The sequence below is a fragment of the Homalodisca vitripennis genome, chromosome 6, assembly GCF_021130785.1.
Source record: "Homalodisca vitripennis isolate AUS2020 chromosome 6, UT_GWSS_2.1, whole genome shotgun sequence".
In the NCBI taxonomy this organism is placed as follows: Eukaryota; Metazoa; Arthropoda; class Insecta; order Hemiptera; family Cicadellidae; genus Homalodisca; species Homalodisca vitripennis.
The window spans coordinates 70081239-70102854 of NC_060212.1; the positions used below are offsets into that span (position 1 = coordinate 70081239).

Below are 21616 nucleotides of genomic sequence, written 5' to 3' on the forward strand. Positions count from 1 at the left end.
GCATGTTAGTGAACATTTTTACATTGGTCCTATGGATAACCATGACAACAACGAAAAATTATTGAGTTAATAAATTTTACATGTGACATAGAAATACACGTAGCTATATACTTGAAATTTTGCATGTAGTCTCAGCCGAACCTGTTACCTGACACGCTAGTATGGCTTACTCCGACTTTGTACACAAAGCATTCTCCGCAAGAATATTTTTATATTTGAAATACCTAGGTGGCGTGCATCTTGAGAGATAAATCATTTTGAAAAATTATCTGGGGCATGTATTATTAAAAAACAAAGAACATTAATCTCAAGAAATTGCCAGTGATAAAAAGACAATCAGACTTTATCAGTTGTAAACAATTAGCATTCTGACTTTTATTGCCTACTGTGGTAGTGTCAAGGTGACTGAAAAAAACAAGTGTTAAAGTGTGATAACAGTTAGAGAACTTATTTGCTACAATCATGTGTTGGATAAAAGTTCCTACTAATTTAATTTGTATGTATTATACTATCACGTATTAATTTTATAGTGTCTAGTAACAGCTGTGACATGGATACGTTACAATTCAAGTAAGTCTCCATTGCTTACTTTGCTTATATTTTATCTGATTAATTTACCACATAAGTGTTTATAGATAAATAAATCATCTTTTAGAACATTATGTCTTTGAGTCTGGCCTCCAGGAACCGTTAATATATTGAAAAATCGGACATAGAATTCACTTGGATAGCACGGCCATTTGCATTTATATGATCTTTCTACTACAAGCAAGAGCCGGCTGACTGTTAGGGCTATAGGCCCACGCCTATTTTTTACTAGGGTTGCTGACGGCACGTTTCCATAGGGAGGGACAGTGAGTCGACAACATCCGTGACCTGGATGTGTTATTTAAATTAATGTTTCTAGATTTTACAGAAAATTCTTCACTCCCGATATGCTCCGCTCATTCGTATATTACGATAGCGAATATTAACAACAATTTACTCAAATCAAGTATGAAATTTAATAGTAATTAATCTTGATTATTTTAAAAATAAAACCTCCAACAATATTATTGATAGCACCGACCTCTTGACCCAGCGGTTCTGTGATACTGTAGGCGAGTCTCTAGACGACCCCCGGTCTCTCTGCATACCGGCCAATTAGTGCAAAAATCTAAAATAATTCATAAAAATGCAGAAATACACATATACATCACATAGAATCCAAGTCATCAAAGCGTCCAATGTCCAAAAACAGACACCAGAGACCAGTTAATTGAAGGCCCATTAAAGATTTATAATAAATTAATCAATTATCAAACAAGAAAATGGGTCACTTCTGGTATTTTAAAATCACGAGAAAGACTTAAGTATCATCATTAGATATTTTTGCGGATATCAATAATCATACCAAAGAATGAAAATTATTTTTCTAAATTATAAAAGAATTTCTTGAAAAGTTTTAAGAGCCGTAAAAACTTATGACCTAAATAAAAAATTAAAATACTACGTCCACTTTTCAAAAACAGCCTGGAACATCATAATACTACATACACTACACACAAACACTACATAGAATACAAGTGTCCAATGTCCCGAAATAGAAACCAGTGACAAATTAATTGAAGACCCATTAGAAATTTCTAAAACATTCATCAGTTATTTTTCGTCTATTGCTTTGCCTGATTCGTTATTTAATGAACATCGCACTCAAATTATGGATTTAACTCATCGGCATCTATGACTTTGTCCCCCGAGAGGAGGCAGAGGTGGCTCGCATTGTGCAGAGACTTAATCCTAAAAAGTCATGTGAGATCGATGGGATGTCAGTTGGCCACTAGAAAGATGCTGCAGATATATTTTGATTCCCATTAAGCGTCTCATCCATCTCTGTTTTCTACATGGCACTTTTCCATAACTTTAGAAAACTACCAAACAAACCAGTTTTCTAAAAGGACGGCCCTTCCCAAGTCGGTCACTACTGCCAAATTTCAATTCTACCGATCATCAGCAAGTTGTTTGGAAAAACTTTCTCAGAAAGATTCCAAAGTTCTTAGAATGATTTGCAATGTGTGATGAACCCAATTAGATTTAGAAAAAATAAATCCACAATTGATGCTGTTACAAACCTCTCAGAAACAGCTGCCGTTGACTTAAAAAAAACTATTATGTGTTGAACATATTTCTAGATCTTTCCAAAGCTATTGACAGCATCAGTTAGAAGTATGCGGCATTTGAGGTCTGCTACACTCATAGATTTTAACTTATCTCAGAGATAGAGAGTAGTGTTCAGGTCGCATGTTGTGAAATACAGTCAAAATGATCCTTACAGTCAAGCAGATATCGATTTTGGATCCATTATTTTTATTCTACATGTAAATAGGTGAACTCGTTATTCCAAGATGAAAAGATGGTTCAATACGTGGATGATACGACTCTGCATCAAATCTTTCTCAAACGAAAACTTCGAAGTCAAATCATTCATCGCTCTCAATTTATTCATTCAAAATATTTTCGAGATCAATTTGTAAACAAATAAATCAAAGTACTATGTTATTTATTCTGTCTTCGGCAGTTGAATCAAAATTCTTCTTCTGTCATAGTGGATGAAACTCTTATGAAGGATGTAGATTCCACAAAGTTCCTAGAAATATATCTAGATCGAGGTGTAACTTGGAAGACCATATAAAGTGTTTTTTCTAAAGTTACTTCACTCATCCATGACTTGGCAAATTTTATTCTGGAGTATTGATTATTGGTAGTGTTAGAAATGTAAGTAGACATATCCCCACAATTGTGGACCGGCCGTGGTCGAGAAAGGGTTACGTGATCCAAGATTGTGCCGAGCAGGAAAAATCCCTCATGACACCGGAAATATCATTAAATCACGCTCTTATCCTGTCAAAATATTGGAAATACTTTTAAAAAATATTGATAGCATAGCAACTTGGTGGATTCCCACACTCTTAGCTTTAGAGTGAGGGACAAACTTTTAGCGAGAAACGGAGTGAAGGAAATTTGTTTGGCGGGAACTGGAGAACATAACCTCAATTTTCTTGGCAGAAACCCTATGCAGAGTGGCGGCGCTGATGGTGATGGCGGGCAACGTAACCTCACTTTTCTCCCGTGCAAGATGGCGCCGCACGGTTGGTGGGAGCAGGGGAACATAACCTCAACAGTGCTGGAGGGAGAACGGCACGGCGGTCATTCCGTAGACTCACAACTCAGTAGTGGATTAATACTTCCTCGAGAGGTAATATGATATACATGAGCCTTGGGAGATATGCGGGTAGAGCATAGTAGAATCAAAAATTGCGGCGACAATATGTATATTGTATAGCAAAAGTTAATACGGGTTTTCTAAAATTCCAGCCGTTCATACAAATAATACAATTCATACAAACAATTATACTATCACGCCTCTTTCATTCATCGCCAAAGCAACGCAATTAGTACAGCGGAGTCAGTCTTCTAACTGGGCGGTCTTAAGAAATAGGTAAGAAATGGTCCTTTTAAGACGTGGACCTACAGTCAGTTTACCGTCAGCATCGGCAGACATCGCGGCGGCAACGCTCGGAGACTGCAAAGTCGATGACGGCGGTTCAGCCGAGGATGGATGTGATACATTAGGTGAAGGTTATACCAAACCAGCTAGTTTTCTCTTGTTTCGCTGGACAGATGAATACCGTGCCTCATGAACAGCTTCCGCTTTATCTGGTTAAAATCCGAGAATCGAGCGTCGTGTTTCTACTAGGCCCACCCCTGGAGGTAGACGTTTACGAGGGGCGATTTCTTGATTAGTATCGTCATCTCCAGGCAGATCGTGGCGATATGACAGAGTAGAGATGGTCTGGTAATTATATAATTCTCCAGGTGGCAATTATATTCTGCTGTTTACCTGAAGCCAGATCGTTGGTACCCGCTATCTGTACATCGCAGCGGATACCGGCCACAGGTGGATTTGGCCTCTAGCCGATGATGTAGAGTCTCGCTTCAGGTTTGCAGACTCCCATCATCTCGAAGTTAGTCCGGAGTAGATGCTAGGTCACTAAGGGCTCGCGTGCACCTGACGTGCGATCGGCTGGAACGTTGGCGGTCAGTTGTTTCATGCCAGTGACAGTCAACAATAAGTTCATTACATTATTGTAAAATATAATTCAATGCTTGGAAGTTATCATATTTTGAAATAAAACAGTTTTAGTAAAACACTAATTTAATATGTTCAAACATATTAACAAACATTATATACACTGACATTCTGTGCCAACACCACACAAGTAGCAATAGGTCATGATACCAGCCGCTGGAACCAAGCCGGAAAACTGCAACATAAAATCGACTCAGTGTTAGACAGGTCTGAACAAGAAAACTTCACGCCTCTTATTATACGCCGGAATAAGCGCGTCTAACACTAGTTGTAAATAGCATCACAGCGTTCTGATTAGTGGATGCTTATAAGGCTGGCACATTTTGATCTCTCTCGTTAGATCCGTGCAGATAGGCAAAGAGGCAGGACGAGTGTCACTCTTCATTCTTAAAAATACTTTCTTATTTTGTCGTGACATAAATATTCAATTTAAATTTTTCAACGTTATTCATAATACAATATTATCATTTACTATTAGATATTTTTGCTTTGTAGTCGTAGTAGTAAATAAGTAAAGGTAAAATATTATAACCCTATAATTATTTTACATTACCATAAATACATCATCATAAATATAGCCTTTAATATTACTATAAATATACTCCATATTATTACTCTGCATTATACTTTAAAAAGTTTTTCTTAATCAAATAGCTTAAATAATTTAATTTAAATATTTGACGGTTAAAACTTTCCTATCATGGAGTACGAACCTATTGAAGTGGACCCTGAACCAGTATTCATGGATATGGCAGTAGGCCAGGCAAAATTTCTAGGAAAGAACGAGACATATGTTAGAAATATAGCTGTATTAGCTTGAGTTAATATAAGATGGGCAAGGCATCAGCCGCTTAACTGGCCGATATAGTATGCTTTCACCACATTTTGGCTATATTGTATTTGTTACAACCAGTCTCCAATATATACTGGTATTCACTCAGTTGCTTATAAAAAATAATTAGTTTGTTATCTGACACAACATAATGACATATATACCAAGGTTACTATTTTAATACACCAGATTCTGTCTACATTTCTAGCCTAGAAAAGGTCATTTAAAGGTGACGTCACAGGATGGCGGCCGCGCCAGCCAATAGGAGAGCGGCTAAGCCCCGACCTCTCTGGCTGTGGGAGAAAATCCCTCCTTACACTCTTATCCTATTAAAATATTGGAAATACCTGTTAGAAATATTGAAAATATAGCAATTTGGTGGATTCTCACGCTCCTAATAAGTGATTTGGTGGATTCTCACAGAGGCTCACCGTCAGGTGCGTTCCGCTGCCTAGCTTCCTCCATCCTGGTGGCGGTCGTGAGTAGGACGTCACGCAGAAGGCGTGTGACTACCTTCCAAGCGGACGGGGCGACGGTGAGTAATACGTCACCGGCTCCGAGTGCTTGGTTAGTGGTGTTCACCACATCACTCGCAACGAGACGGACCGTCTCAAGAACCCTCACCGATTCCCTGGAATGCCATTCGGGATCTATATAAAAAAACATAAGTAAAGATATAAGCAAATGGCGTGCTATGGATGCAATGTAGCGAGTGTAGGGAGTGAGACCTACTATAAGTGGTGAGAGCTGAGAGGTATCGGTTCCGCTTCAACGGTGAATTGTGACCCCCTGGATAAGAGGATGGGTGACAGGCCCGAGTGGAAGGAACCAATACTTATGGGAGAGACCGTAGGTTGGGTATCCCCAAGTCGCCTGTAGAAATCCGATAGATCCTCTGTGGATTGTATTTGGGTCAACGGGTTCCGACGGAAATCCCAGGAATTGTTTAGCTGTCAACAAAATAGGGATATTCAGATTCTGTACATAGAGCGAAACCTACGATATGTGCGATCCCTATCTACTAACCGACAACGTGTCCGATGCGCTAAGATGAGCTGCCACTTCCCTGACAGCCCCTACGCTGGAATTCATCTCAGCTATGACTATCGGCAGCCTCGATAAGAGCCTCATCAGTGATGTTGCTAGGAAGGGTGGTGTCAATGACAGGTGTCATTACGACCCGTGTAGCACAACTCCATCTGCAATAAAGTTATATATAGTATAGACTGAACAGGGGGAAAATATTACATTGTCGTTACGATGCGAGTTACCGAGCCGGGGGCCGGCCCAGCCAGCAGTGGATGGTTCAGAATCACTCTGACAAATAAAGCAGGTAAATAATCAGGTTACTGGACTAGTGACATCAAGTGGTTATGGTCGAGTAATTACATGTTCTCACTCACCATATTCTACGTTTGCCGGGTTGCAGTTGACGCCGACCGCGGAATCTGAAAATGACATACACATTAGTAAATAAACCTATGGTCAATACCGCACGAATAGTAAACAGGATCAAAGAAATCACCTCTTAAAGCTGGCGATAATCATTCGTCCGTACCGCGTAAACACCCATGACGCCGACCTAGACATCCTTCGGAACTCGGCATCATACTCGTCCTGTAATAGAGTCCGGCTATAGTGACTGCCGTAGTACATAATCAACACAATACAAGGATAAAAAAGGATAAAAGTCCAACTTGCGAAGAAGGGGAGGGATGGAGGCTTCATCATTTACGTAATCCTGAAAAATAAAACGATATGTAGCCGTCGGTAACCTAAGGAAGCAAATATTAAATAAGATCAAATGAGTATATGGCTAACCATGGTCAGACGAATCACCGCTCCCGTAGCAGTCAGAAAATAGCGGTCCCGTGTTATCGGAAGACGTGGGCCATGGCCCATCCGGACGAGGTGGAGGGTAGTTCCTAAACAAAAGTTTACCAGTGTACAACCTAAGAAATAGTTGAAATAACTCAAAATAAGAACAATATAAATAATAAGTACCTCCGGATCGTTGCCGTAAATCAGCGGTATCAAAGTCATGAGCAAAATGAAGACCTGGCGGGTCCTCATCCAACCGGTGGTGGCCAAAGGAAGTACAACACTTACACTGCTCATGCTGAAGAGAAGAGAAGCGACCGAATGCAGTAGCGAGTGCAGGTGCTGAAAGCGCATGTGCAGTCGATGTTATGCTTATGCAGCCGAAACTTAAGGTAGAGTACCTACCCATTGCAATCGTTAGACTTGGTCAAATTCCACACCACGCTAGAATTCAATTTTTTTAATTGGCATTAAAACTTAAATTAAAATTAGAAACAAGCTCTTCAGACAAAAAAATGAACTTTCAAAATTCTATAAATCTAAAATCAACATTATTGTAATGTTTTAAAAGAAAATTACTATAAAGAACTGATTGAAAAATTATCTGATACTAAATTGAAATGGAATATTCTAAAAATTTTTTTTAATAAATCTAAAAAACCTTGTGGATACACTTGTGATATAAATTAAATTAACAGATATTTTTGCAAACATCGGTTCAGAATATTAGCATCTAAAATTCCAGATTTAGAATACGAAAAACTTAAAACAAATCCGAATTCTATATATCGCTCTGTAATTACCAAACTATAAATTGAGAACAGAATTAAACTTTTGAAATATGACAAAACATCTAGATCAGATATAATCCCAATTTAACCACTTAAAACCCTTGTTTATCTATTAAGTGAACTATTACCATATATTTTTAACCTATCTATTGAAATGGGCATTTTTCCCGATAAACTAAAAATAGACACTTATTCCAATTTATAAAAGTGAAGGCATTTTATCAGATCCATCCAATTTTCGGCCAATCAGTTTATTATCAATAATTGGCAAGATTTTTGAGAAATGTTTATATGAGAGATTATATAGTTTTTTGAAAAATACAACCTGTTATCAAGAAAACAATTTGGTTTTAGAGTTAACAAAAATACTGATGAAGCAATACATTTAGTTGTAAACAGCATTGATCAAGATACATTAATTACATTTCTACACCTTAAGAAAGCCTTTGATACTATAGACTTTAAGATATTACTGTACAAATTATGAATTAGAGGTCAATATCTAGATTAATTTGCTAGTTATCTTGATAACAGGTTCTGTAACGCAAAAATTGAAAACAAAATTTCAAATTTATAAAAAATCACCTGTGGTGTTTCTTAAGGAAGTTGTCTATGCCCTCTTTTGTTTTTAACATACATCAATAGTATCACAAATCTAAATTTTCATAGCAAACTAGTACTCTTTGCATATGATAAAGCATTAGTCAAAGGCAATGAATTATATATAAATAAAAAACAAACGAGGACCTGACAAAAATTAAACATTGGCTTCAACTAAACAAATTAACTTTATACGTACAAAATACAGAATACATATAGTTCTCAGAAACTGATGAACAATTAGATATTAAAAAAGTTGAATCTTATAAACACCTAGGCTGTATCATATACAGTATATATATATATATATCCCGGCGGAGCAAGTACTTTTTGCGATTCAATGTTTATTGAAATTAAATAAGGCAATTGCCATTTATACAATTTAATGTATATATATATATATATATATATATATTTATATATATATATTTAACTTTTTACCAACACTTTCATGTTGAGAGACAAATTAAAAAAGATTTTAAACCTCTATATGTATGTAAAGAAGAACAGTTTATTTATAACAGTATTTTCAGCATTTGTCTTGTCGTTTCTAAATTATGTAATAACCATTTGGAGCAATAAAAATAACTAAAACCTTTCAAATATTCAAAAGAATATTATCACTAGATTTGAGATAAAAAATATTATATCTATAGATTCTTTATATACATATAACAGGATAAAATTAGCCCGTAAAAATAAGTTAGATGTAAGTAGTTTAAGTAACCTAGAATTAGATATTTTCAACAAAAATTTTAGTGGTGTAAAATGTAAAACAAATTTTAGCTCTGAATATGTACCAACCAGAAATTATTTTAATCTGCAATTCAAAATTCTTTGGGTTCAATTGAGTTCACTTGTGTATTATTTTAAAACAGAATTGACTGTAGAAAGTATGATCAAGTGGTCTCGCTGTATGTCTCTTATATCGTTCTTAATTATGTGAAAATTAAAGAAAAAGAATGTAATAGGGGTAATATTGTAGAATAAACATTTTTATTAAACAGCTTAAGAATATTGAAAGCAAACTTTATGCATACACATTTAAGGAACATCTGATTATTTTCATTGAGTAATGAAGATAATGTAATATATAGTTTTTTATGAAAAATTAAAAAACGTGTTTCTAAATAATTTTGAAAGACTTTAAACACTTTTTAAAGTCGAGTTAAGAAATTTTGTAAGAAAAGAATGGAGTAGAACTGGTTGTGTCTGGCCACGTTAGTGGCTGAACAAAGAAGACCAACTTGTAGCACAAAATTTACCGCTCGAGTATTGCCAACGTAAATTCCATGGATAATTACACACTATTTCAATGCTGTATGTTAACACACTGTCCTGAAAAGTTGCTTGAATACAGATTTTCACAGTTATTATTAGAATTAATGTAAATGTTTTATAAATTGTTTTCATCTCATATTTATTGTTAGAATTGCATTGAATACAGTTTTTTTTTCGTACAATTGACATTGTTTTTCACTTGATTTTCAATTTGTCCATTCAGTCACCTGTACATGTATTATATAAATATATATATTTACAGGTGACTGTAGCCTGCTGAGGGTATAATAAACATGTGGGTAAAATTTCACATTTATAGGACAGCGAGAAGTTGTAACCCTAGATATATTGCTTCTAGGATAAACCTATTTCAAGTCCCATGGGTGGTTGAAACTCATACAAAATACTTTGTCTGTTGGAAGCATAAGGTATATATATATATTTTATTTTCTAGTTTTACTTCTAGGCCACCATGAAGTTGAGAAACAAATATATAGTTTGTCTAGGTGTAGAACCCCTATTTAAACCCATATGGGTAATCTTAATGAAAATTATTTTTTTTCTGGTGAGTGCATAAGGCACAAGTGTATCAAATTTTATCATACTGGACCATTGGGAAGTTGAGAAACAAAAATATAATTATTCTAGGATTGCAATTCCATTTTAGCCTGGATTTCAATCCCTCTTTACTCCAGTTCCCGGATTTGCAAAAACAGTTTATTCTAATGTCAGATGCTAGCAGAAAGAGCTGTTTATTAAAGGAAAAAGTGAACAAAAATTGTAGCCTATAGTCTATTACTTAGGAACTTTACTGATGCACGAGTTTATGAATACAGTGTTTGTGAAAAAGAAGCACTAGTAGCCAAATCATGTATATTGAAACCACATGAACTTTCAGAAGTAAACAATTTAAATTATTTATGAATTAAAAGGTTTTTATATTAGGTATCATTAACGCATAGAGGGTAGACTATCACGGTGAATTGAAAGAATTTCAAATTTGCCGTTTGAAGAGGAATTTTAGAGTTCTGCTGATAACGTGCTTGCTGATGCACTTTTAAATATATTTGAAACCGAGCAAAAGGAAATGAGCATGGTTAATATTACAAAATACACAAATAACAGTGAGTATAAATGTCACTTTAGAAGGGACATTTTAAGTTGAGATTGGCTACCATGAAAGTATTGCCTACTAACGACACAATTAATTTTGAGGTAGTGACCTCCTTATCTGAGGCAATGAATACATGTGTAGTATTCCTTGCTTTGAGACTACATCACTGTTAATTCTTAAAGTTATAGGCAAACAATGCAGTTCCATTACATTGAAATTCAGTTGTAAATAAAATTTAACTATCGAAATTATGCAACACTAACAAAATAAACATTGAATGGTAATCTATAATATACTAAATCACATCTACTAACATCTACTGGAATGATTGTACTGAAATATTCCATGGATATTCTCAGGGTCCCTGGTTAAAATAACTCTAATTTCGAAAATTCCCTGAGTACGCATGACTGATCTTGAAACTCATTTTTCGCTTAATCACCAGAGAGTACATGTATTTTTAACAACCAGTCAAGAATAATAAGTACAATAATTTTTGCACATTTAAACAGGGGGTCGTAAATTTTACCATTAAAAATATCAAAAGTTACGGGCAGAAGCAATTCTTTGTCTGGATTTATTTTATTGGAATTTAAATCAACAACAGTGAAGTAGCCTTATTTATTACATCATATGGGTGTTAACTGAAAAGCTAAGGACTTTGACATTAGTCTGGCTTTAGGTTTAAGATTTCTCCACACTGAGCTAAAATAGTTCAGTTGCTACTGAAATCATTGGCGCTATTCAATAAAATATCATAAAATATTGAAGACAAATCCTGAGAAATTTCAGAGGTACATATAAAAACCAGATTCATTCTCCATCTTCAGGACCCCATCTATAAATTCAAATATAAAATGGATCAATAGATTACACTATCTTTAGTGGCTATTACTTATCCCAGGATTAGCAAGACATTCAGCGATTCATTTTTATTTATAAGATTATATTTTGAGCTTATTACTACTACTGTATCTAGGGGCTCAGTCTCCTATCTAGTCAGTAATAAAATATAAATGTTGAAAGGCTACAGTAGTTTATCAAATGTAAATTGAAATATATTTATAGTATGTTTGTCTAGTAAATAAACAACGGTAAACGTATTGTAGGTCCTCATCGTAAAACTGTCAGGGTAATTTCTTACCTTCTTTTTAGGGTGTGAACACTTAGGACCACTGGTTCAGCCTGGAATCCACTGTCTGACTCACGGGTTTCTTTTGACGAGGGGTAGACAAGGGATCATATTATACACACTGCAGTACTTGAACGGATGTTTCTAGATCTAGAGTTGTGAAAGAAAATAGTTTTAATCAAATCCCTATTGTTCAGTACATTACTATAAATAAATGGCATATACTGATTACTGTACATAAATATTTTGTTTACTTCATTCATCAATTGTTATATATACCCCACTCCTTGTTATAAATCAATTTAAATTTCAAATTGTTCAGTAGACTACCCTGTTACTACTAGAATGTTTTTGTCAGTACATTCAGACAGAGTTTATTGATTATTTGATATAATTTTGTCAGTTCTCATGTTGGAAAAATTAAATGCCCATTCATTGGCGATATGTAATATAGTCAGGTATTGGTAATATTTATACAATTTTATCTATAGCAAAGCTTAAAATGTTTCAGTTAACAACACTAAATTTATAATATTAATTATTGGTTTTCAATGGCATAGGACCTCGATAATCTGCTAATATTCTTATTGTTACTAATGTACCGTACATTCGTGTTTTTTGCTTTGGGTTTATCTAAATAAAACTAATAAAATTTAAAATTTTCAATGAAAGGCTCCACATTCTTAAACTATTAATAGAAATATAGAATTTGGACCATACCATTTAATGGTTCTAACTGAGACAAAATCTTTCATTTAATAAATTATTTTTCAATACTACTCATCATGTTTTGGACTGTATTTTCTGAATCACATATGATTGATATCATGTATTACAGAAAAATAATTTATTGATAAACATAAACTAATAATAGAACTATTAATTTATTACTAATGTTTAAATTAAATTACTTAATTTAAATATTATACTAGCATTATCATATCATATTATTATCAGTACCTATGTTTTCTACTACGAAACAGGTTATTTACATTTTATAAATAAGTAATGTAGAGTTATAACGCTAAAGGTTTTCCACAATTAAAAACTAAACAGATTAATACATTAATTTCCGATTTAAATAAGTCATTTAATGAATAAAGTCACTATTCTTGTTGCTATTCTTGTTGTATGATTCTCAACTAAAGTTTGTATTAATATTACAAAAAATTATAACAAAGGTATTAGGTTTGCTAAACTTTAATTTATAGTTCAATCAAAACTTATGAATAAATTTCACATTGAAAATAATATATGTGGGTATGTGTGCAGGTGTATATGTGAGTATGTTTGCATATATGATGTATATGTATATTTTCATATATTGAGTGTAACAAGGATAACATTAGCTTTTTATAGCAACCTGATTCAATCCTAACTAAGATAGTATTAATGTCACAAAAATCATAAGTATCATAATCAATATAGGTATTATAATGCTGTAGGCTACTTGTTTACTTATAAAGGCATACTTTTATTTATTGAACATATTTTTTTATATGTTTTACTATCTTAGGAGTAAGGTTTAATCTCGTACGTCAGTATAGATATTGTAATTGCTGATAAATATACTTTATTTTTAAGAAGTAATGTCAACTGTTTTTTGTTTAGTTGCGGTATATGGTTAAATTATATGGGTACAAAGGATCTCTGTTTCTAGGAGAGAATATATTGTCAATCTTAGCCATCTAATTTACTGAATACTCATATATGGAAAGCCTCATTGTCAGCAGGAAATGTATACATATCAGATAATGTTACTATAAGTAAATAGTTTGCTTGCTTGTTTAATTTTCATTCACTTGACATTTACCAAATTTCTATCACTATGTATATTTAAATTAACGAAAATGATAATCTAATTTATACTCATCTAAAATAAACTTGTTTTATTCTTGTAGAGTGACTAATAAAAATATGTCTATTATATTTCGACAAATATATGATGGCGGTAGAGAAATGGTAAACTACATTGTAACAGTATACAGCAAGGTATCTTAATGTACATAATAAATGCATAGTTAAAATTTGATAGAATGTGTTATTTTGTATTTAAATTGCAAAGTAAATTTTTTTTATGAATCTAAAATTCATGTATCTTTTATACATTTTTCCCTTGATTTTTGTCACTCATGCAGGTTAGCAGATTAGCCATTAGTAAGTTACTAAGAATATAACAACATTGAGTAATTTATTTTTTATTTTGTTGACTCAAATTGTTCACAATTCATGAGCATTGAACAAAATATTAAAAATTATAGAAACAATTTTAATACATTTGTAGTGGCTTTATGTAGTGTAAATATATGAAATGTAATTGTATTACTCTTACTCATGTCTGACTTGGTAACAAGAGCAATCCTGTTCACATCGATGGTTACTGTCTTTAAAGATTGTAAGGTAAAACAGCAGCAACAGTTGTATGTATTGACAAGTTTCCTGGAGGTGTCCTATGGCCAATCCTTTTTGTTCCGGTTGAAAATTTCTGGTTCTTTAATCCATTACTTGCAGATTGTACGTTTAAAACTGTAGTAAGTATGATGACTTACTTTGTCAGTTTTAAACAGACAATCTGCATACACTTAGTTTAGGCAATAAGAAAAGAATAAGACGTTAATATGTTTTATTCAGAAATAATAATTAGAACATTTCTCCACACACAGATGTACAGCTTTGTGAAGGAGTATTATTCTTCTTTGTATTATGTGTATTATAAGTGCATGTAAGTTGTTTTGGAAAATAAATTATTCTTGATTTGATTCCAGTCTAAAATGGAGAATAATTATTTCTACAAAAATTTTGTTTGGGTGGATTTTTTGCTAATACTATATTTTTACATAATGTTTTGTGGGTATTGTGGTTATAGTGATATGTCAATTGATAAAGGTTTCTGCTGTATAAAAGAAATATAAATATATTTCAAAAAAAATTTTCAATTAGTGTCAAGTCAAGTCAAAGCAAACTTTATTCGTGAACGTAGAGTACTACAGAATATGTGTCAATACAAAAAAGTAATTATAAATTAGGTTGACACATTAGGTAGAAGTTCCAGATCAATAAAATGCAATAATAATGCAAATGTGATAAAATACAAACAGTGATAATTTGTTTAACTGAGGCAAAACCCCATTATTTATTTAAATAGTACAATATATTTTTATTTTAAAATATCAGTTATTTACATAAAAAATTTTAAATAAATTGTTAGTAAATTTTGTTTAATAAACATAGTATAATACAAAAATATTATGTATAATCTACTTACAGAATATTGTTTTAAAATCCATAGCCGAATATATTCCTGCCATTTCTGCCGGTCCAACTGTTTTTTAAAGTAATCATCAAATAATGAAGCCTGGAGAATCCTTTTGAAGACATATTCCGCATTAGACCTTCAAGAAAAGGAAGAAAGTTGACTTGTAAACCAATGATCGGATAAAATACAGCTGACCTTAATACTATGCCGTTGGGAAGAGAGGGTAGTGGGTAGTGGGTGGGAGTAGTGGGTTGGCAGTGAATGATGAGAGTGGGATAAGTAGACAAGATTGTGTAGGATTCGGATATATAATATACTTAGGTAGGTAAGATAGTAAGAAATATTAGAAATACAACATGTGAAGAAAATTGATTTCATTAATCTTTAGAAGTTTTGAATGTAAATGGTGGAAAATAAATGATCTTTAATAGCAATGATCAAGGCAACAATAAATAAGAATTCAGATGGTTGAAATGATACCGAGATTACCACTATGTTACGGGTGAACTAAATATAAATAATGAATTATATTATGTCCCACGTAGTAACATTACCAATATGTAATTTTCAAACACATAGGAGAAGAACATTAATTTCTTTATAGTTATATTATATATTTTATTTATCATTGTATTTCTCACTTTTCATTATACCTAATTTTATCTGTAGTAAATACCTATATTATTATAAATATTATAAAATGGGGCTGCAATGGTTTTCTCTTAACTACAACTGGTTTCACACTCAGAACATAGAGTACCACTCTGAAATATTGATTTTTAATATAAACTGTTTGATTGCATTATCTATTAAGTGCTCCTTCTCAAAATATTAATTCTCCACTTTTATTTCTTTATCACAACCTTTATTCTACTCTTCTACAGATATAGATTTCCTTTTTATTATATACAGCTGCATTGTATCTTCAATTTTATTATTTACATTTTATTTTAGCTTGCATGTATTAGTAATCAGACTTTTGGAATTTTATATTTTCCTGATCTCGAGAGATGTTTTCATTCATTACCATCAGCACATGGCCAGAGACGGTGCTGTTCAATTACTAGCATTAGTGACTGCAGAATAGTAAACGGCCACCACAACAATCAAATTAAATCTAAATTAGAAAATGTAAACTATCAAATATAAAAAATTTTGACATTATAGATTTTCATGGTTAATAACTGGCAGCTGTTTTGATTTTACAGAATAACAATATTGTTTAAGGTTGAAGTATAATAAGCGGCCACCGTGACATTTGAATCATAATTATCGATTATAAATATCAATGCTACCTAATGCAACATTTGACGTATAGAGATTCCTAATTAATCATTGCTGTCTTTATTTAATTTATGTACCAATTAGGCTGGCGACGTCATTGTCAGCTGTTCTTATTTCATTAATGTAATGAGTACACTAATGACATCGGCAAGAACATGCAGATATTGGCCCAAAATGTATTTTAAAACATTCAGCAATGTTTTAAATGGTAGCAAAACAAAAAGTTTGCTACATTAGAAATAAACACTAAAGTAGACATTTCCAAAAGGAAGAAAAGGGGTGGTAGATTCCATTCTGGAAATTTGCCCAGAAAATAAACAAAATACTGATTCACTTATCCTACTAATTGTAAAACATGTGAAACCAGGAACAACGATCGATACGGATTTATGGAAAACCTATCTTGGCTTAAAAACAAAAGATCATTTTACTGTAATCCACAGCACAAACTTGGCCGATCCACTAACTTCTGGAAACACACAAACAATAGAATCTAATTAAAGAGCTAAAAAGATATCCTTAAAAACTGGTCACAGGAGTGAATCCATCACCCATCATGTTGCAGAATATATGTATTTATGAGAAGTAATAATTATTAGTGGTAATCCATTCGACAATTTTTAAAAATCCTGTCACACATATTTAACCTGTAGAGTAATCGTAAGTACAGCGGTACTCAAAGGTCGTTTGAATAAAGTTTTGTTATTATATATAATTAGAAGCAAATACATTTCTTTTACATACATAAGTATAGCTCCTGTATAATGCAAGCTTACTGTGATATTAATTTACTGTGATATTATGATTGAAAGTAAAAAAATTGTGTTTGGTTGATGGCAAGAACAATAACAGTGCATGTGTTCTTTGTTTCACAAGGAGTCAGACATGTTTTTCCTTGAAATCAATTAAAGATAAGTAAATGTTATTTTATTGTTTGTAACATTTTATAAATGTTGATTTATGGAGAATATATAAATGTTTAAAATTAAAAAGCAGCAGACATCTATTTTTCTTGAAATATTTATTATTTTATTTGGTGCGACATCTTGTTTTTTGTTTTCAGTATATTAGATGGTCATGAATATCAATGATTAGATAATAATTTATTTTAAACAAAGAAAAACTAATTGCGTAGTGAGTAATGACATGCGCTTGATGTGTCTAAATGCATTTATAAACATTAAACAATGTGTCAAATGGCTACAAAATGATGCTCTTGCTCCTTTAAATCCAGTGTCCAGTTTTTATTGGGGAGATGCTAACTATAATTAAAGGTGGAAATTAAATGGTGTATCTTTCAAAAAAGTCAAAACAAGCTCAACATTAAAAAAGAAAGCCCTTGGGAAAATGTTGTATGAACAATCTATGTTTAGTTTAGTGAATCATGTGTTTCCATTGAAACTAACCCAACTATGACTTTCTAGTAAACTAATGTAGTTTTGACGTCATCATTATATGCATAAATACCACTGCAGATTAGCTATCATTTTGTAGAGAGATTTGTTTTACATGGTTAAAAGTTATATATATATATATATATATATATATATATATATATATATAACCACAAACACATTATTAACAAATTCTCCACATCCTCCTGAACAAAAATGTACATGGTTTTAGGGGGTGGAAATCACAAATAACTTAATTTTTTATTAACTGAAATGTAAATGTAAATGTATGGTTATATTTGTGTATTGTGCATCTATGATTTATGTGTTATCTATGGTTTTCAGTTATCTGCTCCTGGTACCTTATATGAGTGTTTTGTGCTCAGAACAGTTCAGTTATACACCATCTATCTGGTCCGTTATTTATAATAATTATGTTTGTTCTGTATACTATGTAGGCCTATGGTTAAAGTTTGATTAAATGTGTATGCATTATATTCAAATTTATTTTTACCACACCGGAAACGAGACTCGCGTTATTAACTGAATGCTATTATCCTTCTTAACAAAACAATATAAGGTTTTTGGGGTATTGAAATGACAAATAATTAATTTTAAAACATTCAATGTGGAACCACTTTTCTTGCAAGTTAGTAGGAAGTTATGATTTGGTTAATATACAGTATTTGTGTTTTTTTCAAGTTGCGTTTTCTATGGTTACAGTAGTATAATAAGCGTCAAACACTTGAGTGATCGATAATATCGAATCATCTATTAGAACAATTTAAATACCATCAGGCATGTTAACCTTGTTAAGTAATTGTAAAAGTTATTGTACTACACTACTTATAAGCAAAGTTGTATTATTGTCTGTAATCTAATGGGTATATTGTATTTCACATAAAAATATAGCTTCATTATAATAAAATCTTCAAAGCCTATAATCAATTCAGATTATACCGTGCTGCCCTGCGCTGATGACCAGAGGCACTTGTGTCAGTCTGAATGAACTTTTACTCTTAAGTAAACATCTTTTATTTGAGTTAAATTCCCATGATTTCAACATTATTGATATTTTACGTATCCAAAGATTGCATAACAGCTAATGTCAGCAGCAACCAATAGGAGGTTGACTAACGATCATAAAATGACCACGTAAAATATTACTCCCGCGAGAAAAGTAGGCTAGTTCCAATTTTAATGTTCTATAACTTTGTTATTTATTATTTCCATTGAAACCTTATATTGTTTTTAGGGGATACCTTATAAGCAGCCTATACTCTTTATTTGATTATTATTATCGAACAATTCGATATATTAGCCTCTTCAACTTCAATACGTAAATATTGTATACAATAACAGTTATAATAAATTACAATTTTATTATATTTTGTAATAAGAATCTTGTAAATTACAATTTTAGAAACATAAATTTTTATCAATAATATTACAAAACCAACTATGGCCTAGACTTAGATATAAAAGAGAATTCATAATATTTATAACTTGCCAACTTAATATGAACAGCTTGAGTAACCGCTTTTGTGAAATGGGTGAAAGAATCCTCCCCATGGGTTACCAGGGGCCAAATCAGGTAGGGTACGATAAGCAGACCCGTTTTTTTTATCAATATTGACAAATGATATTACTCATTATTAACTTTCGATATACCTTTCCGATACTGATGTTTGAACAATAACGAACTGCTATCAACTATAAACAAAGAAGGAGAGTGAAAAGAGGTTTAAAAATCGGCATATCAGCCGATCTGCTAGCAAAATCATCTCTGAGAGTATTTGTGCAGAAAAGAAGTACGGTTTTCTAGAGAAGACGCTTTACAACAACTTTTCGAAAACAGTTAATCATTGCTACACAGGAGAAAACATATAAATAATTATGCATATTTCGTATTTCCTGTTATTAATATGTTTTATGTTTTCATTTCATTATTATTTATGAGTTTTTTCCTATTTCCAGTACTTGACTAAAATGATCAGTAGAGCTCATTTTTTATTTGTAAGATTATTGCTATGTGTGTTGTATTAGTTATTTAAATTTAAAATATGATTGTGATTATGGCTATAGATATGTTGATATAATTTATAAACATGTATTCGATAAATGAATATTAAGTATACATAATTGTACTAATCAATATAAAAAACCGCGTCCCCTTATCGTACTCTAACCGCCAAATCCACATATTGAGCCACCTAAACAAATCTTATGAAAACATTTTCCTAATATTCATGGCCATTTTCAAAGTCTTAAGATATTAGTTACTTCTTGGTGTTTATTGTTTACGTTAAAATTACTGTAATTAATAAGTTGAAATCATATGCTAAGATTAATAACTTGTAATATAGAATTATTCCTTCGGATAAAAACAATCGAACCATTAGATAAAAACAACCGAATAACGGGTGTAGGCCCCTTATTAACGTCTACCCTTGTTTTGTTCAGGAGGACGATAGCAATAGGTTAATAAAACTTAACTCATATTTTGCCAGGTCGGCCATTGATTAACTACACAACTACCTATAAAAGTTTTTGCCCTTAAAAAATTAAATTTTTATCTGCCAGTTTTTTTATTCGGTAGGGTACAATAAGCGGACCCGTTTTTTTATATCAAAGAATGTAATCTTCGATACCTAAAATTCGCCTCTCAAATCCTAGACTATAAAAGTATCTATAGTCCTTAATAACAAGATATTAAAATATGAATTTAATATTTACAGTGATCAAACAAATTATTATAACAAAAATTAGGAAAACTGAGGATGACCATATTTGCTCCTCTCACAGTTACAGTTGTTTCTTTCCCACAAATTTCACATAATGGGGTTTTCGGTACGAGTTCAACATGTTGAAGCCACAAAAACAATATATTTGATTTATACCTTATCATCTTTCAAAGCAATGCCGTGTAGTTTTCTAATATTGACTAACATTTTTAATAATTAAAATTACTTATGTAAAATTAAAATATCACCCTACATGTAGGCCTATTATTTTAAAGTGTTTACAGCTGTTGATGTAGACTATTTAAGTTAATAATTAAAAATAATTATCAGTATCGATTGATTATATCGATGGGTATGATTAAGTAATATTGTTTGCGAATTTCTATAAAAAAAACCGGGTCCACTTATCGTACCCTACCCTTTTTATTTAATTTTAAAACACTTTCCTTTTGAGAAAAACAACAAATATCATAAAGTGGCTAAAGTACTCATTTAGTATACCCCAAGTCTTAACAATCTGTAAATCATTTTTATGCCTAAAATTGTTTATAGCATTCATTAGTAGGTCTGTATACTAAAATTACACAATAACCTATAACAAGTAAGAAAAACCTAACAGCAATATAGAAATGCATTATACTTTTCTATTTCTCAATTGGTAAATATACTCTTAAGTATAGAATTCTATTAATGTTGTAACAACATTATTTAATAGTTATTACCAAGCTCACCTGCAATTGATTATCATTCCACTTTATTCCCAGTTACAGATCTTGACTTGAATAAGTCTTCCATCCTTCATCTTTCCTTTTCTTAATTTGGTTTACTAATAACCTAAAAGTGAAAAGACAAAAACAGTTATTTCACTATACATATACATTTAGCTAAAATTTACACAGCAAAAAATATATTATGCATTTCAGTTATCAGTACAAAATACTAAAACAAACTTCAAACTATAACAGTCCACAACACCAACTAATGAAAATGTTCTACGGCCGGTTGTCTGCTGTCAATTACAGCCTGTAATGCAAACTTCGCTCTTCGCTACTCGGCTTGTTGTAATGTCACAGTGAATGAATAATGTACATATATATATATATATACATACATACATATATATATATATACTGTCAATGCATCTCAAATACGAGTAGGTTCACACGTTTTGTGATAGAAATAGTGAGCGTCGTAATGATCAATTAATTTACGCTACACCAAAGTCGACTTGTCAACCT

General features: G+C 32.2%; 2 protein-coding genes across 12 annotated transcripts in view; one reads left to right on the plus strand and one right to left on the minus strand.

Moving 5' to 3' along the window:
• The first annotated feature begins 424 nt into the window (after positions 1-424).
• LOC124364420 (vesicular glutamate transporter 2-like) overlaps positions 425-21616 on the plus strand; it is a 41138-nt gene continuing 19946 nt past the window's right edge. Inside the window, exon 1 of the mRNA XM_046819908.1 lies at positions 425-570. Coding sequence (XP_046675864.1) covers positions 551-570 — 20 coding nt within the window. The 5' untranslated portion in view covers positions 425-550. The remainder of the gene's footprint in view (positions 571-21616) is intronic.
• On the minus strand, positions 4178-21552 carry LOC124364421. Of its 11 annotated transcripts, none has more exons than XR_006922606.1 (10): positions 21358-21552; positions 21110-21212; positions 14966-15092; positions 11713-11850; positions 6487-6578; positions 6365-6409; positions 5988-6160; positions 5694-5911; positions 5393-5611; positions 4178-4304 (listed from the first exon to the last, which is right to left on the minus strand). XR_006922606.1 is itself a non-coding variant. In XM_046819910.1 (4 exons), coding segments are annotated over exons 1-3 (324 nt in total). In that variant the 5' UTR covers positions 6093-6358; the 3' UTR covers positions 4178-4304; positions 5393-5610. The 11 variants fall into 11 exon arrangements, 1 of the variants encoding a protein (XP_046675866.1); XR_006922605.1 differs by having other exon boundaries at positions 21329-21552; XR_006922604.1 differs by lacking the exon at positions 21358-21552 and having other exon boundaries at positions 21110-21322.

Coding starts and splice junctions, on each gene's coding strand:
- LOC124364421 (XM_046819910.1), bottom strand. CDS start 6,092: ATGAGGCTCTTATCGAGGCTGCCGATAGTCATAGCTGAGATGAATTCC. Junction 5,912..5,987: donor GCGCATCGGACACGTTGTCG/GTTAGTAGATAG, acceptor TTTTGTTGACAG/CTAAACAATTCCTGGGATTT.